The 18799-nt window shown below is 44.1% G+C and overlaps 1 protein-coding gene across 3 annotated transcripts in view; it reads right to left on the reverse strand.

Annotated features, from left to right (window-relative positions):
- Positions 1-18799, reverse strand: part of COL22A1 (collagen type XXII alpha 1 chain) — a 287856-nt gene that overhangs the window by 85140 nt on the left and 183917 nt on the right. For all 3 annotated transcript variants that reach the window (XM_061607024.1, XM_061607022.1, XM_061607025.1), the window contains 5 exons: positions 18416-18451; positions 15220-15249; positions 13781-13834; positions 13030-13083; positions 3921-3974 (listed from right to left, as the gene is read on the reverse strand). In XM_061607024.1, coding sequence (XP_061463008.1) covers positions 3921-3974; positions 13030-13083; positions 13781-13834; positions 15220-15249; positions 18416-18451 — 228 coding nt within the window. The remainder of the gene's footprint in view (positions 1-3920; positions 3975-13029; positions 13084-13780; positions 13835-15219; positions 15250-18415; positions 18452-18799) is intronic.

An 18799-nucleotide genomic window follows, 5' to 3' on the forward strand; every position in this document is an offset into this window, starting at 1 on the left:
TGGGGGGAGCCATGGCTGTTAAAGCGGTATAATACTGCTTTAAATGTAAGACACACATGTGGCCTCCCTATCATGAATGAAGCAAATATCACTCCTTGGCAGCTTGCTAGAGTTGGAAACTTTTGGGGAAAAGTTCACAGAGTCATTAGCAGCCTGCGTGGTGGGTCAGAGCCATGCAGCTAACTTCCTGACACTGTCATCACTGCAGCTTACTGAACAGGATCAGGGCATGGCAGAGGCAGGACTGAAGTGCTTTCAATGCCGGTATCAAGTATTATAGAATCTGGAGTTTTATTTATTTAACAAGATTGATATACGACTTCGGCTGGGAGGAAGGGTGGGATTATAAATCAAATAATAAATAAATAAATAAAATACAAAAATACATGTGGTTTACATAAGATGATATAAAATATTCATTAAAATAGCAAAAACAGCAAAGTTTAAAAATAGTTGACACAATGAAATTACCAAAATATAAATTAATTCAACAGATTTTAAAAAACAATGCACATCATAAAATTACACGTCTGAGTAGATCTGCCTAAAGAAAAAAAAAAGTTTTAATAGCATTGAAGGTTAAGTCTTACATCTTTTGGCAGGGAACTCCAGAGAAAAGGAGCTGCCATATTTACATAGATGTATAAGCACATGGACACTTCAATGAAACAGTAACATAAAACTGAGACAGAACGTAAACCTATAGTAAGAGATGACTATGAAGACTGAGAAGATGTTCAAACCAATTTTGGGGAAAGTAATAATTGCACAGAATTATACTGTAAATAAACACTGTGAAATGTTGCTATAAAGCATCTTGCCAATAGAGGGGGCAAAATGACCAGAAATAGGAACAAAGCTATAATATGGAAGGAAAAAAGTTCTCCAGTGCCAAAAACTATTGTGGCTTTGAGTTCTGAAAATACATTATACACCTATTGTGTATAGCAGGGCCAGCCCCAGGCATGCAGGGGCCCTTGGGCACCACCCTGCCCTGTGCCCTGGCACCCGCACACATGCATGCACACCCCACCTACCTACCTACTTTCCAGGCAGGCAGAGGAGTGGGAGGTCAGGCAGGCGGGTGAGCGAGCAGGCAAGAGGGCGGGACGGCGGGCGAGTGAGTGAGTGAGTGGGGGGTGGAAGGCGGTTGAGCAAGTGGGGTGGGGGGAGTGTGAGCAAGCGGGGCAGATTGAGCAGGCAGGGGGAGAACAAGTGGGAAGAGGGGGAGGGCAAGCGAGGGAACAGGCGGGGGAGACAGCAAGCGAGCAGGCATGGTCATACCAGTGAGCGGGCAGGAAGCTCCCTTCCTGCGATCCACAGCAGGGAGCCTGCCGTGGAAGGGGAGTGCTACTCCCCCCAATATCGAGGGGCTACAACTCCCAGAGTGATTTATTGATCAATCCCTCTTCCCAGGGAACTCTGGGAATTGTAGGTCTGTGAGGGGAATAGGGGTCTCCTCACAGCACCCTTCAGAAATTACAGTTCCTAAGATTCTCTGGGGGAAGCCACGACTATTTAAAGTGGAATAATGCTTCTTTAAATATAAGGTGCAGATGTGGCCTGAGTTGGATACAACCCAAGTTCTGAAGTAATTGTATTTGTTCATGTCAGGAATTGGTCAAGAAAATAGATCATATAAAATTTCCGAACAGATCAATATTTTCAGATGAGGAAGTAAGTAGGAAATAAGCTAACAGGAAACAGAATAAGGAAAGAAATTAAATGTGAAGAATTGTTAAAGCACGCACAAATAAAATAACAATTTTCAAAATATATATGAATAGACCCAGTTGTGAAAATGAATGCATATTGTTTTAAACAGTCTGCTGAAATGTAAAGGAAGAAATTTTGGGTGGAATATGGGATTATACACAGGAAAATGGTACACAAAGAATGCAAAAAATGAGCTTGATAGAAAATTACTACAAAATATGGGCCAGGTGGTACACAACTCCATGGCGAGGCTCAAGCAGATACTGTATATTAAAATATATCTACACAATGTTGGTATTGTAGATATCAAAAAGCAGATATGCCACACCTCTGGTGGAATTGCCCCCTTCCACAAAACGTTTCGCTAAAAAATAATAAGGAAAATGAAAAATGAAACATTAGGTCCCATAAGAATCTTAGTGTGCAACCCTATACCTGTCTACTCAGAAGTAAGTCCTACTCAGTTCAATAGGACTTATGCTCAGGTTAAAGGGATATAAGTTTGCAGACTTCGGAAGCTTACTTTCTAAGTAATCATGCATAGGACCAAAATGTAACCCTCAAAGAAATAAGTCACAAACATGTATTTGGGGGAAAATACTTTTAATCCCATGAAGCATATCCACATAAAATACAAATCTGCCTTTACATATTTTTTAATAATATATTTTGCTTCCCCAGGGAATTTCCACTGAAGTAACAGCATTAGGTTTTTCAGGTGGCTTCGATGCTTACGCTAATGGGAGACCATGTCAAGTACAATAGCTATTGTCTGCTGAATACCGGACTTGAACGCATTAGCCAAAAATATAAATAGCCAGAAAATTACAGCAAAATGCTAAATACTTGGGCATTTCATAGTGACATCCCAATGCAACTGACTGCTTTGCCTTTTTAATCATCTTAAGTGCTTGTTTTATAATACCACAATGGAGCCAAGTGCCAGGTTATTAAGCGAGCCAGCTTCAGGAGCTAAGGGCCAACATTATTTTAGAAAATAAATAGCTTTTTCTACTAAACAAAAACAAAAAAAAAACCCAAGATCACTCAGAATTGCCCAGATGCTATCAAAATGCCGAGCATGACTGTGTTTCTGCAATAGCAGATTCCTCTGGAGAGTATTGTAAGTTTTTGACAGAAAGGGAAGGAGCTATTTGTTTAAATTTGTAACTTAATAGAAGGGTACAAGTCTGGGATATCTTGCCTCATGATGAAAAGGTTTAATTTTCTTTTTTGTTGCTTTTCAACATTGTGCTCTGAATCAAAGCGGCACATTTTAAAACCACACACACATGAAATATTCATGCATTTCTCTACAACAGGATTTGCAGTGTCACATTCTAGGTCTGATGGTGGATCCTAAAGAGAACAAAGTTGGGCTGGAGGCTGTCTGACCGAGAAAAGCTCCAAAGAGCAACTTGCTCCAATAATGGTTGGGAGCAGACTCAGGCCTTTTAAGCCTCTCTCTCTCTCTCCCTCTCTCCCCCTCCTCCTCCAGGCTCTGTTCCCTTGTAGAGAAGCCCAGAGCCTTAAAGGGCCAACTCTCTGGCCTGAAGATGGGCACTCATCCTCTGTTCCATAGCCTCTCTCCTGGTGCTCTCCCAGCACAGATTGATTGGTGATGTGAGGTTGGAGTCATCTGGTTCTTCAGGGGAAGGTCTCTGTGAGGGTCTAAACTCTAGCCCTGGTGATTCTGGAGGTTCATCCAGGGCTTACTATCCAACAACATCAGGTGCGATGGTCTCCCTGTTTTCCATAATCTGCTCTCACCCCTGACTTGGCTCCATGTCTGGTGCTCTTGTAGCCTGTGGCTCCATGTCCTGATCTCTGCTAGATCACAAGCTAAACATCTTCCCCCCATCCCACCCCAACATTTTTTTTCTTTGCACATTTTAGATATATCCTTTAAACTCCAATATTAACATTGAAGGAGGAGTTGCTAATGGCTAATTGGATTACCATTCCCTGGCTTTGAGCTCTGTGCACTCTGAATTAGCATCAAATTACAAACTATAATGCGTTCATGCCAAAATGAGTGCATCTCCCCCTCCCCCCAATAACTAGCATAGCAAAGTTAGTGCAAAAAGAAAATCTACTATAAATGTTAATTTCAGAGAGCTTGGGTTTGCTGGCTGTCCTTGAACCAGCAAAATGCAAAGCCAGGTCTTTTGACAATGAATGCATAATTTATGCAAGTTACTTACTTGAGATCCAGGCAATCCATCAACTCCTGGGGGACCAACTTCACCCTTCTTACCCTGAAAATGAAACAGAAAATTAAAGAAGTTACTAATCACATGAGGAGGTGAACATAAGCTCAACTCTTCATTTGACTGCCCCATGTCAGGGGGGAAAAAGCATGAACTAGCTTCATCTTCATATTCTGTGGTGGTCCTTATTTCATGGGGTCTACAATGTATTGGATCTTGTACCACACACACACACACACACACACGGCATACATCCTGACTTTGACACAAATGGTAGGCTTGCATGATTTTTGATTGCCAGTGAGGTGCTCTGCCCCTAACCCTGCATTTAATTACCCTCAAAGTGGAGGCAGCATCTCTAACTTCCTATCATGAGCTCCAAGCCAGGGGGAATCTGAACAAATAATAATCAAGATAGAGGTATGCCAGCTTATACAAAAGATTGTGTGTGTGTTTTTCCCCCTAGAATGCAACTGAAGATACTCACCAGGCAATAAATTGTATCTATAGATGTAACAGTGCAAAATGACATCCTGCCTAAGAGCAGGGTAGACACAACTGGTAATTACATGGCACTACGCAGAGCCCACTTGTGTACCCTTTCAATAAACAAGAGGCACAGGGATGGCTTCAATCAGCAACTTGACAGTTGGAAATATATGTTGTGTTTGGAACAAATACAATTCACCTTTGCTGGCAATTATAGTTTTTACTCTTGATTGAGCTTAGACCATCGACCAAACATGGGCCGCTGACAGATTGTGTACATTGGATTGAAGTCCATATTTTCTCACATGGGTGATGCTCGTGAAAACAAAAAGCCCTCCCAGCTTAAGTCCAAAGGTCCATTGAAGACAGCATCCTGATTCTCTGAGTGCTTCTTTCTCAAAAGCCCTTCTCAATCAGAATTTCACATGAATTAGAAAACTGCTTCTCCCTATCTGACACCCCCACCCCAGGATATGATATGCTCTGTATATCAGGCCCTACTCCAAGAGTCTCTGCTTCATGACAACCTGCGTGGCAAAGTGGTTCGAGTGTTGGGCTGGGACGTGGGAAACCAGGATTCAAATCCCCACTCACGCATGAAGCTCATTGGGTGACCTTGGGCCAGTCACTGCCTCTCAGCTTAACCTACCTTGCAGGGTTGTTGTGAGGATAAAATGGAGAGGGGGAGAAACACATACAGCTTGAGCTCCTTGGAGGAAAGGTGGGATAAACGGAAACAGACTGCCTTCAAGTCGATCCCGACTCATGGCGACCCTACGAATAGGGTTTTCATGGTAAGCGGTATTCAGAGGGGGGTTACCATTGCCTTTCTCTGAGGCTGAGAGGCAGTGACTGGCCCAAGGTCACCCAGTGAGCTTCATGGCTGTGTGGGGATTCAAACCCTGGTCTCCCAGGTCATAGTCCAACACTTTAACCACTACACCACACTGGCTCTCAAAGGTGGGATATGCATGCAATAATAAACAAATGAATGAATGAATGAATCTTTATTTTTACCCTGCCCTTTTCCCAAAACTGGAACTCAGGGCAGCTTACAAATCAAAACTACACATAGGTAAAAAAACATACAAAAACATACAATTAAAATAGAATTAAACTATTCGTGACATTAAAGCCATGAAACATACACTTAAGATACTAAGACAATTTAAAACATTAAGAATAGGATCATTTTAAGAAGGATATAGACAAGTTGGAGCGGGTTCAGAAGAGGGCGACGAGGATGATAGCCAGTATGGAGAACAAGTCTTATGAGGAAAGGTTGAAGGAACTTGGCATGTTCAGTCTGGTGAAGAGAAGGCTGAGGGGTGATATGATTGCACTCTTTAAGTACCTGAAGGGCTGTCACATAGAGGAGGGTACAGATTTGTTCTCTGCTGCCCCAGAGGGTAGGACTAGGTCTAATGGTTTTAAGTTGCAAGAGCGTAGATTCAAACTGGACATTAGAAGGAACTTCTTGACAGTAAGGGCGGTTCGGCAATGGAACCGACTGCCTAGGGAGGTGGTGGGAACCCCTTCGCTGGATGTCTTCAAGCAGAGGCTGGACAGCTGTCTGTGGGAGATGCTCTAGCTGTGGATTTCCTGCTGTGAGCAGGGGTTTGGACTCGATGGCCTACAAGGCTCCTTCCAACTCTATGATTCTATGATTCTATAGAACAATACAACAGACCTTATGAGGCCCTGTCTTAAACATCTTCTAGTCCAAAAGCCTGTCAGAATAAAAAAAGTATTTGCCTGCCGACAGAAGGATAGCAAGGAAGGGGCCATTCGTGCTTCCCTAGGAAGAGAGTTCCAGAACCTGGGGGCAGCCACCGAGAAGGCCCTATCTCGCGTCCCCACCAATCGCGCTTGTGAACGTGTTGGGACTGAGAGAAGGGCCTCTCCTGAGGAACTCAACGCCTGGGCAGGCTCATATGGGGAGATACGGTCTGACAAATAGCCTGGACCTAGGCCGTATAGAGCTTTATAGGTCAAAACCAGCACTTTGAATTGTGACCGGAAACAAACTGGGAGCCAGTGGAGCTGTTGTAACAAGGGGGTTGTATGGTCCCTGTAACCAGCCCCAGTTAGCACTCTGGCTGCAGCTCTTTGTACCAGTTTAAGTTTCTGAACAGTCTTCAAAGGCAGCCCCACGTAGAGCGCATTACAGTAATCTAAATGGGATGTAACTAAGGCATGCATCACCGTAGTCAAATCAGGCGTCTCCAGGAACGGGTGCAGCTGGCACACCAGTCTTGGCTGGGCAGAAGCACTCCTGGCCACTGCAGAGACCTGGGCCTCCAAGTTCAAAGCTGAGTCCAGGAGCAACCCAAACTGCGAACCTGCGTCTTCAGGGGGAGTGTAACCCCATCGAGCACGGGCTGAATCCCTATTCCCTGATCTGCCCTTCGACTGACCAGGAGCACCTCCGTCTTGTCTGGATTTAATTTCAATTTGTTCACCCTCATCCAGTCCATCACTGATGCCAGGCACCAGTTCAGGACCAGGACAGCTTCCTTGGCTTTAGGTGGAAAGGAGAAATAGAGTTGGGTGTCATCCGCATACTGATGCCACCGAACCCCAAACCCCCGCACAACCTCACCAACAAAGAAATTCAAAGGATAGGGATGGACAGATCTGTTAATTTTCGTTTCTCTGTTTCTCATTTTTCCAATTACATTCCATTCAATCCCTTTTTTTATCAATTTGCTTTTTTTAAAAAAGTTGACATGAACATCTAAATACATTTCTCCTAATATACCCATTTTGTACAGGACGTTGCCAAATACATTTCCCCAACCCCAACCATTTCTCCCTGATATAATGGCATTTTTGTATATTTTCCCCACCAATACACACAATTTTGCATTTGCTTTGTTTGGTGCACATTTTTCAGATTGCGAACTACATCACGGAACTGAGACAAGTGGAGACTCTGAAGGACAGCTGTGTTCCAGTAAACACATTAGTTTGGGAAGTGGGAATTGGGTAGGATCACATTCAAGCGTGAATGAAACAAATGTCTCTGCCATCCATACTTTCTTACACAATAACATCAATAGGCCCTTTGCTAACATTGCCATGAGGATTTGGAATGTGTTCACTGATTACCTATATTTATTTCCATAATGGGCATAAAACCTATTTCTTCCAGAAGGTGCTTAGCTGCCAATTTTGCTGTTGCTACCGTTTATGCTGCTTTCTTGGTCTGATGTTCCCGCTGAGTTGTTGTATTCTAATGATGTTATTTTTATGTTAGCTGTCTTGATCCTGGCAGGTTAGGAATGATTTTAATTAAATAAGCACTTTCCCTGCAAGATATAAATCATCAGGGGAAGATAATGGTGATGGAAAGGGATGCAAACAGACATGGGGTTGTATCCAGTGCTGCAGCTCTCCTGCCGCAATGGACTGTTGTGCATGCAATGGAGATTCCTCTTCCTCTCCTCTCCCCTCCAGGCCTCCCCTTATGCATCCTCAACATCCACTCTAGAGGGTTGAGGAACCCTCTGGAGCAGCTCTGGGAGAGGGTGCAGGGAAGGAGATGAAATGGATGTCCCATTGTGCCAGTGGAGCTACATGAGCCAAGTGTTGGATATAGCACACAAACACATTATTATTATTATTATTATTATTATTATTATTATTATTATTATTATTATTATTATTATTATTATTATTATTATTAATATTATTATTAATATTATTATTAATATTAGTAGTAGTAGTAGTAGTAGTGTAGTAGTAGTAGTAGTAGTAGTAGTAGTAGTAGTAGATGATTTATATCCTGCCCTTCCTCCTAGTAGAAGCCCAGGGCGGCACTTCAGAACTTCCTGCCTTTAGCAGTTAATCCAGTCTTGGATCTGACAGAAGTTCTTCCATGTTCTCTTGTGGCTAATGGAACAGGGCAGCTCATGAAGTCTTGCCAAGGGAGAACATCACAGTGGCTTGTTCCTCAAGATTTGTTTCAGCCTTCACAGAATCTAATTGTCATTTTTTTGGTGATCAGTCAGGGAATAACTTTCTGGCAAACTCTGGAGCGTCCCCCAACTGTGCTGTTTTGCTAGACTTTTGTCTGAGGTCGTTTTGCATAGGTTACCTTCCAAATGAGCAGCATCAGCTCGGGAAATAGTTACAAAGGAAGTGCCAGTCTCTTTGCAAGCAATTTTACCTGCTTTCCTTTGGCCCTGGTAGAGTGCAGCAAGGGGGGGGAGTATTCAAGCATAGATTTAAAATCCACTAGGGATGGTATCATCTCATTTCTAAATGAGATTTTATTGTCTCAGGGTTCATTAAATTATTGGGCACCTAGAGCAATTTCCATTATTACAACATGGTGAAATCATGCCAGGATAAAATAGAATTTACAGTTTCGATCCCAGGCAGTAAAGAATAGTAATTTAAAATACTGGTCCAGCTTGGCATGTATAAATGATGTGAGGCTATGAAAAGAGACTAGGCCCAAACAGTTGGATTCTCCCAAAGCTGAAATGCATATGGGAATACTCTAACCGGATGACTGAAACTTAGTTCAAATCAGATATAAACTCATCCAACGTCAGGGTCTCAGTGTTGCTTTGTGCTTATTGTGTAGTCACAGTAAACACAGAATACAAAGGTGGCCTTTAGGTGACCCTGGGTATGACTGATCCAGCCTGATTTTGCACACATGTATACACTCTGTACATGTGTGTGGGGGTGTGCATACAGAAATCCAATTACGTTGGATTTGCAAGATTGGCGAACAAGATTGGGAAGGGCCATGGCTCAGAACTTCGCATGCAAGAGATCCCAAATGGTATTTCCAAGCAGGGTTGGAAGAAGCCCATCTGCAATCTTGGAGAGGTGCTGCCTGTCAGTCTAAACAACACTGAGCTAGGTGGACCAATGGCCAGACTCAGTATTAGGCAGCTTCCTAGGTTCTTATTAGTGGCTATGGAAGCTCATAGGTCCTTGAGCCTGCAGGTGCTTCTAGAGGAAATACTAAGCACTGACATCCAGGAGCTGATTGACTGTTCTGCCAAGTTTTCTTCCCAAGGCGTAAAGCGCCATGTCGGTTTAACAGGTAGATGATTCCCTCTAACATTTAACATCTGAAAGGACGGGTGAAAGGATTCTACATGTCAGAGCAGGGACAAACTTCCATGATTCCATGAATAAATCTCCGGAAAGATTTCAATGTTTAGACTGGCCCTGATAAGTTCCTATAATGCATGACAGTTTCCAAGTCAAAACTCAATGAAAATTCTCTGGTGTCCTAACCAGAGATTTTGATGTAGATTGAATATTCATTGGGGGGTTTAGCATACCAGCTCTGTTGCCCTCATTAGTGTTCTTGTTCTCCATGAGTTAGAGGGCAATTGCATGAAGCTGAAAGCCTGAGGCCATATCCACACTAAACATTTGACACTAAACATAGACTGAGAGGAGATATGGTAGCACTCTTCAAGTACTTGAAAAGTTTCCACACAGAGGAGACCCAGGATCTTTTCTCGATCGTCCCAGAGTGCAGGACACAGAATAATGGGCTCAAGTTACAGGAAGCCAGATTTCAATTGAACATCAGGAAAAACCTCCGGTTAGAGCAGTATGGCAATGGAACCAATTACCTAGGGAGGTGGTGGGCTCTCCAACACTGGAGGCATTCAAGAGGCAGATGGACAGCCACCTGTTGGGTGTGCTTTAATCTGGATTCCTGCATTGAGCAGGGGTTGGACTTGATGGACTTATAGGCCCCTTCCAACTCTGTGTTTCTGTGATTTAAAACATTATGATCCCACTTTAACAGTCATGGCTTCCCCTAAGGAATCTTGGGAGATGCAGTTTGTTAAGGATGTTAAGAGTTGCCAGGAGACCCCTGTTCCTCTCACAGAACTACAAGTCCCCTCACAGGGCTACAAATGGCTTAACAATCAATGGTCACCCTATCTGGTGCCCCTGCAGCCTCTGACTCCATGTCTAGATTGCTGCTGGATACAGAGATAACAACAGGAGGGTTGGAAAACAGGTGTTTAAAGAATGCCGCAGATCAGGAATCACTGGTGGGCCATGCTGCACCCCTAGCAGCAGTGGAGGCTGGCTGATTAGGGCAGATGGGGGCGCTGCCCCACCAACCTCAGTCCACCCTCACCCAGCCCCCATCTTCCTGTCTTTTTATTTACAACTGCTTGTCCCCTTCCTCCTCCTTAGTCACAGTGTCCCCCTTGTAGAACTCAGCAGGGAGGAGGATGAGGGCAAAACTACAATGAGTTGGCTCTGCCTCCCATTGGCTCTGGCTCCACCTACAGTTGGGCTCCTTGCCTTCCGCCCCACCAGTTCCAATGGGCACCAGCCACCACTACCCACCAGCGTCCCAAGTTTGTGATCTGGTGATGCTGTGCATGCACTCAAGCCACTAGATCTAAAACCGGGTACCATTTCTGTATCTGCTCACAACAGCCATTGGCCTCTCCCAGTTCTTTCCATTTGTCACAGCTGACAACTATTAAAATAAAAGCTGATCCCACCATGCAATATATTCCAATGAAAGTTGTCTTCTGACAGGTGTCAGATAATACACCAAAATCCAGACTGGAAGACATTTCACCTAATGACAGAATCAATCGCAGGGAGCCATTAAGGCAAGCAATTTCTGTTGCGTCACAGGCCCGCTGATGGAATGCTGCCTTTTGATAAACAAAGACTGCAAATCTTGTTAGAAGAGCTGTAATCAATGGCACTGCTGGGACAGGGATTAGCACACATGATGCACAACTAAACAGTGGAACTGTGTGCTCATTTGTTGAATGCAACGAAGAGCTGCTTCCAAAGAGCTGCCAATGCAATAAAGAGAATGGGGGGGGGGAATGCCTTTCCATTGCAACTTTTTCCCTCTACAAGTCTATGTCTTAGATTGACAAACCCTTCTCTATTGCAAGAGCCGTTTTGTTGTCTTTGGGATGTTCTCCAATGTTGCCTTTCATTGGGATGGTTCTTTCCACGTATATCCAAGTCCACTGCAAAAGTTCCAGCAGGGTGGGTACAAAATCATGCATTTCCCTATTAGGGACTTTTATAACTTGGGTTTATAAAGATGGCCTGCTTGAACTATTATGTTCATTTATTTATCAGATGTATATCCTACACGTTTCTCCAGAGGAGCCCAAGGTGGCACCTGAGGAGCCCAGAGCATAAATATAATTAACGCCAACTTTTTTCCCATTTTAGTCCTCCTGATTGGCTTGGAACATTTAAGACCTGTGGTCCAGTGGTAGTGCATCTGCCTTGCATGCAGAAGGTACCAGGTTCAACGGGGGAGAAATTCAATTCAGTTCGCATTTAAAGCTGGATTTATCAAATCCACACTTTCCCAAACAACATGAGAACCAAAACACAGCCATCCTCTGAAATGTACACTTATCTGAATTTTGTGATGCAATTCTCCATCTAAGCAATGTTTGCAAAAATGCATATATTAGGGGAAAGTGTGCATAAAAATGAATATATTAGTGAAGATAAGATACAAAAATGCACTGCGTTAGGAGAAATTGCTTGCAAAAATGTGTACATTCGTCAAAACTGCATACAAAAATGTGTTTAATAAAAATTCACACTAAAATGCCGGAAAATTTTCACAAGGACTTTTTTTTAAAAACAAACAAACTGCTGCAGAATTGTGGAGAACCAAATTTAAGACTGGAAAAAAGAGAAACAGAAAAAAAAAGAGAACCAAAATTAACAGATCCTTTCATTCCTAATCTTCGGCATCTCCAGGTATGGCTGAGAATGCTCCCAGATGGACCAATGGTCTGACTCGGTATAAGGCAGGATCCTATGTTCCCACGCATAACAAAGCACTTACTGCATTAGAAACTGAGTCAATATAATGGATTGGGTTCAACGTACCCCTTGCACAAGCAGAAGGCCCTTTGGGGAACAGCCATAGTTTTAATGCTAGAGCATCTGTTTTGCATGCAGAAGGTCCAAGGGTCAGTCCCTGGCACTTCCAGGTAGAGCTGGGAGTGTCTGAAATCCTGGAGAGGCTACCAGTCGGTGTAGACAATACTGAACTAGATGGACCAATTGTCTGATTCAGTTTAAGGTAACTTCCTGTGTTCTATGTTCCAAAGTATGTGTGTCTGTGTCGCATTTAGGAATTAAAAGAGGGTCTAGCAGGAAGGAGGTGAGAAATCCACAATGTATGTAGAAAGCAGCAGATGGTTCTCTGGATCCAAACCACATTTCCTCCACCTTTCTGTCTTTGTGCAACCAAAATCCTATGGAATAATAAGCTCTCCAAGATTTCAGACCAGGAGATTGAACCTGGGGGCATTTTGCATGCCAAGGAGCTACAACTCTTTCCTATTCTGAGCTTCTTGGGGGTAGTGAATATTATAAATGCAGCAAATAGAGACAAATACTCTAGTGCTTGCAGTGGGACTGCACTTTTCATCAAGCTTGGTCCTTTTGCTATGGCATTCAACATGGAAGAAAACAAACATATCTACATGCATCATTTTTTGAGAAACAGAGTGGAAGTGAGAATTATTGACAGCAGTTTATTAAACACTGCCAAACAAACTAGGGGAATGTCCTGTAAACAAACTGGGCTTGCAAAAGAAGAAGTGTTGCCCACCCTTTGACCTTGTAAGCCAGCAGGTCCTGGCTTGCCTTCCAGTCCTGGAGAACCCTGCAAAACAAACAAACAAAACACACATTTAAACAATGTAATAATAATAATAACAACAACAACAAATGAGCATTACCAGTTACCACATCCAGTGTATTCACCATGACATTGTGTTTTTTCTTTTACTATAGCTTGACATTTGCTACACTGGTGGTTTGAAATATGTCTTAGAAACCAGTGTGATATTCTCGAACATGCTTTCATTCTTCTGGATCATGTGTTTAGCTAAGTCTGTTTTCCTCTATGACTGAAGGCAAAGGAAATAGCCTCTGTGCATATGCAGAGGCCTTTACCTCAATGAATGTAAAATTGGGGTACTGAAGCATGGGCTCCAAATGGGCTTAAAGCTGAAGATACACACTTTTCTGTGAAATTTCAATGCAATTTTCACGCTACTGAACTCTTTTACATCAGTCGCATGGTCTGGGATTTCAACTGGGACCCTTTGCATCTGAAGCAAGGATCAGTTTAAATTCTCAGTTTAAAAGATCTAGCCATCTTATCCCCCTGGGCAGGGCTCATCCAGGATTTAGACCTAAGACCCCTCACATCCTAGTTAGGAATCACACTCCTAGGGCAACAAGCCAGACCTGAGCACATTCAGGGCTTTGTATAGTCCCTCAGTGCAAAGAATATTTAAAAAAAACACACACAAATGAACAGCTCGGAGAGGATATGAAGGAAGCAAATTACTTACCAGGCTACCAGGAGTTCCGGGAGAGCCTATTGGACCTCGTGGGCCAGGAGCTCCCTGGAAACAAATCAAAATTAGACGGTAAAATTAATACTTTATGTTCTATTTAAAAGGAATTACATCAGTAGTGCATCGTATTGATCTGAGCAAGATAGCTGGGGAACCTCAGCTGTGGACAGGTGCCTAAACTGAATCTTTAAGAAGTTACAGAGATGCCAAACTACCAGATAGATATGTACAAGATGCATTTTTGGCACCGTCTTCCACACACACTTTTCTTTATTGATCCTCTTACACATTCCCGAGTTCAAATCTGCAAGTGAAGTCCATTTGATACACACTTATATACAGATGTTTTGAAACCTGCTGCATAGGCGTAGGTTCTCTCCCTTTGCAGATTCACCTGAGCCCAAGGCTGAGCAAACACTTGAAGACTCAGTTCGTTCAATCTGCAGGTGGTTCACAGCAGAAGTGGCTCACCAAATGGGGAAGAGCTGCTATGCTACCTTCCCAACAGCTACTGGGCTTTTGCTTACCGGGAAGGAGAGGGGAAGGGACAAGGTAGTGGGGAGGATGGAGGAGTGCAATATGGTATTCCTGCTGGTGCATTTGCACAGCCCCAACCTTCCCATCATGCCGCCCATTCCCTCGCCCTCCTGGTAAGCAATAGCCACTCACCTGCCAGGAAGCAAGCAAGCCACTTCTAGTGCAAAGTCTACAAACTAAATGCTATACGTCGGGGTGGGAAACCTGTGGCTCACTACGGATGGAAAGATCTATCCATTTCAGTTCTCTGGGCTTCTCATTTTCCCAATCTTATATTTGGTTCTCCACATTTCTGCAGCAATTTGTGGATTTTTCTTTTTTCTAAAATCCTCATGAATATTCTCCAGCATTTTAGTATGCATTTCTCATAATAAAGAATATTTTTGTAGGCAGTTTCGATTAACAAACACATTTTTGCAAGCAATTACTTGTGATATATTGTATTCTTGTAAGTTATTTTCACTCAAGTATCTTCTTTTCCTCCTCTCTGCTGTCCTCAGGTAATGAAAGCAGACAGAGCAATTTCATTTTGGAGTTCTCAGGAACTAACAAGAACTGAGTGGGCTGGAAGACTGTAACCCTCGAATAAAAACTATTAAGGGGAATATAAACAACCGGCCAACATCCCCTTTGATTTAAAATAAAGTTTATGTGTAGCAGAAAGTTTCCGAGCCACTCAGCCCTGACTTATTGTTTCTGCAGTTTCTGTGTTGACTTTACCGACTTAGGCTGCAATCCAAGACACACTTACTTGGGAGTAAGTCCCATTGAACCCAATGGAGCTTACTTCCGAGTAGGCATTTAGCCTTAGAGTCAGCATGGCCATTCTTGGAGGCGGGGGAATTGGCTTTCTGATGTACTTATTGACAGGGCAAAAGTATTTAGGAAGACCTTACCTGCTCCCCTTTCAAACCTTCCATCTGCACCTGAAACAAAAGAAGATAAGGACAGGAGGGAAAAACAAGTCTGTTTTTTGCCCCATCTGTCACATGCGTGGGGAACATTCTTCAGCCTGAGGATTGTATTCTCTTAGGACACAGGAAGCCACCTTACACTGTGTCAGACCATTGGTCCATCTAGCTCAGTATTGGCCACACTGACTGGCAGTGGCTCTCCAGGGTTTCAGGCCAGATTCTCTTCCAGCCCAACCTGGAGATATCAGGGGTTGAACTTGGGACCTTCTGCATGTAAATCCGATGCTGTACCACTGAGCTACAGCCAAGGCCGGTTCCAGACATGCCGGGGCCCTTGGGCACCAGCTTGCCCCGGGCACCAATGCGCACACGTGTACACTCACACACACATGCGCCTACCTGTCTTTCGCAGGGAGGGAGCTTCTTTCGCCCGCCCGTTCGCTGGCTCCGTCTCTCCTGTCTTTTGCGGCTGCGTGGGCTGCTACGTGTGTGCATCGCTGCCATCAATCAAGATGGTGCCAGAGGCTTCACCTCCTTAGGGAAACCTCATCCGCCATCTTGGTTAATGGCATTCCTGCGTGTGCAGCCCACGCACCCTCAAAAGATAGGAGAGACAGGTGGGTGGAAGAAGCTCTATTTTTGCGATCCGAGGCAACTACTCTGCTGCAGATCATGGAAAAGCAGCACTATTTCTTCCCCATCCTATTGAGAGGCCTCTCAGAGGCCACTGTGGCTCCAGGGGCCCTCGGACAGTCTCAAACTGGATGTTTAGTTGCAGTCATAGATGAAGCCACAGGATGCACATGGTGGCCATAGATAATGCCAGACTGTGCATGTATGTGTGTGATAGTTATGGACATAACCCGTGCTGTGGTCATATCTCAATAGACCAGGGCTTCAAGAGCTGCCTTAAAAAGTCCCTGGTGGCTGAATTTATTTTATTTTATTTTATTTATTTATTTATTACATTTGTATGCCGCCCCATAGCCAAAGCTCTCAGGGCGGTTTTTTGTCGCCAGGCGCACCTCATCACACACATCATTTCATAATTTCACAAATCATTCCTGACTAGTATATATTACTATATATAATATGGTATATATTACTTGGCACTCTTCAAATGGTGAATGCAAGGGGCAAGTTGTTGCCTCAGAATATACATAAAGTCAATGTCAAAACCTGGAAGTCTAGAATCAGCAATAGGGAAATGAATTGGAAACTGGATACCCTGCTCTCTGTATCACAGCTCTATGAGTCAGACCTGCACAACTTTCTGGACCAGCGTTTGAGTCCTGTGAGACCTTCCCACAGATTTGCAAGGTTGGCCTCCTCCCTAATCTGCAGCCATACCTCACTTAAGCAAGTGAGGCATGCCTTAAGGCTATGACTACAAATGGCTTGAGGGAAACATTCTTTAGCCTTTGGCATACAGCACTTTATAGGCACTGAAAGAACTTGGTTCAGAGGTGTTTTTTTCAATAGATACTACGCTCCTTAGATACGCTCCTGAAACATACATCACAACTGTAAATTTCCAACAGTTCAATGGCCTTAAATCCAGATATAGGGCAGAGTTCTGCCCACAGTGGAATCTGGGCAAAGACCATCTCTTCTAGACTCCTGCTTTCCAGCAGGTTCCAAGTTGCTCCAGAAATACAGGGAGAGAAAGGGTGCTTAGCTGAGCCCTCCATTCTCAATGCCCCTGAAATGCAGCTGGCCAAAGCTATGCAGCCAAGGGGGCAGGACAAACTGCAAAAAACTGAACTGTGTTAGATCATTGAAATGTGATGTTAGTGCAGAGCTTGGAAAAGTTACTTTTTTGAACTACAGCTCCCATGCTGGCTGGGGCTGATGGGAGTTGTAGTTCAAAAAAGTAACTTTTCCAAGCTCTGTCTAGTTAGTGATATCACTAACAGAGCAATCCAAATGCCAGAAAGCCGGCAAAGGGGGAGGCGACGGTAGCGGAGGAGCTGGCAGAAAGCACTGAGGAATCCTCCTTCCTCTTGGGAGCTGCTGGCCCAGCTGAACACCGGTTCCGTTGGGAGTCGCACGCACTAGTGGCTGGGAAGTGCCAGCTCCGACAAGCAGGGGTCCTGGGGAGTAAGCAAGCTCCCCGTAGGCCACAAGGGGAAGTAATTAAAAATATTTTACTGAGCCAGCCTTTTAGCCACTGGAGTTTCTGGAGGGGGGGGTTAGGACCTAGGGAAGGGCTCTGAATGTGAGGAGGATCTCAGGTAAGTCCCCCCATGGCTCCTCCCATGCCACACCCCTGGAGCATCCTGTCTTTGGGGCTTCCACCAGCTTCTGCTGATCCTCATTCCGCTGGGCTGGTCATCCCCAGCAGATCCCTGGTAGCATCGGCATGCTCCTGGTGGTGCCACAGCTGAGCCGCAGTGTAGAGCTGCTGCCAGTGGGGGCTGGCAGAGCATGGTGCAACTGGGAGCCTGCCGGCACAGCCCGGAGTCTGCGGCATCCAACTCACCCCAGCCTGGCGGAAAGGTGAGTTGGATTGCACTGTAAAACTTTACCTCACTTCCCAAGGGCCCTCTTTATTTCATTCCACAATCCACTCTGGAGTTTATTTAATGGAGTGCAAGGATTTCACGCCTCTCTCCATCAGATTCTGCTCATTTCCAACTTCAGAGAAATCCTTCACCAACTATTCTACAGGCAAATACCTCACACATTTGTGTCTTATTTTTCTGAACCCTGATTTTTACAGTTCTACACGTTAGGTTCTGCTCAAGCATTTAATACCCAAGTATCTTAGCATTGAAGATCCTCCGTGGTGCAGAGTGGTAAGCGGCAGTGACGCAGCCGAAAGCTCTGCTCACGGCCGGAGTTCGATTCCAATGGAAGGAGGAAGTCGAATCTCCGGTAAAAGGGGTCGAGGTCCACTCAGCCTTCCATCCATCCATGGTCGGTAAAATGAGTACCCAGCATATACTGGGGGATAAAGAAAGGCCGGGGAAGGAACTGGCAATCCCACCCCATATAAACGGTCTGCCTAGTAAATGTATCGCACTACAAGTGTGGGGACACCTTTACTTTTATCTTAGCATTTCCCTAAAACAGCAGATATTTGTAAGGTTTCGAGATTCTGAGCATCCACACAAATTCAAGAAAACCTTTTTGGCCATCCTGTACAAACACGTATCTCATGTTAAATGGTTCTTACCACTGAGCCGGGTTTTCCTGGAGGACCTAGTTCACCCTAGAGGAGAAGGAAATAAGAGGAAAACAGTTCAGTGTCTGCATGCCTCCGTTCTGATATAAGCAACAAAACATAAGGCTCCTTCAGATGATTTGTCTAGTAAGCATTCATCCTGATTTCCTTGCACGAAGCCTGCACAGTGGTTAAACTATACCTAGTCTTTATCCAGCATTCATCCCAATTTGTTCGTGGAGTGTTTACTCATCTTCCTGTTAAGCATTCATTAATTCTGCACTTTTCAGTGCATTTCCCCATCGCTTACCTGTTGCAAAAAGTCTGTGTTGTTGGATTTATTATCATAGGGTGACAGAACATTTTAATCTACTGTAATTGCCCAAATTTAAATTT

This window comes from Rhineura floridana, chromosome 1 (genome assembly GCF_030035675.1).
Source record: "Rhineura floridana isolate rRhiFlo1 chromosome 1, rRhiFlo1.hap2, whole genome shotgun sequence".
In the NCBI taxonomy this organism is placed as follows: domain Eukaryota; kingdom Metazoa; phylum Chordata; class Lepidosauria; order Squamata; family Rhineuridae; genus Rhineura; species Rhineura floridana.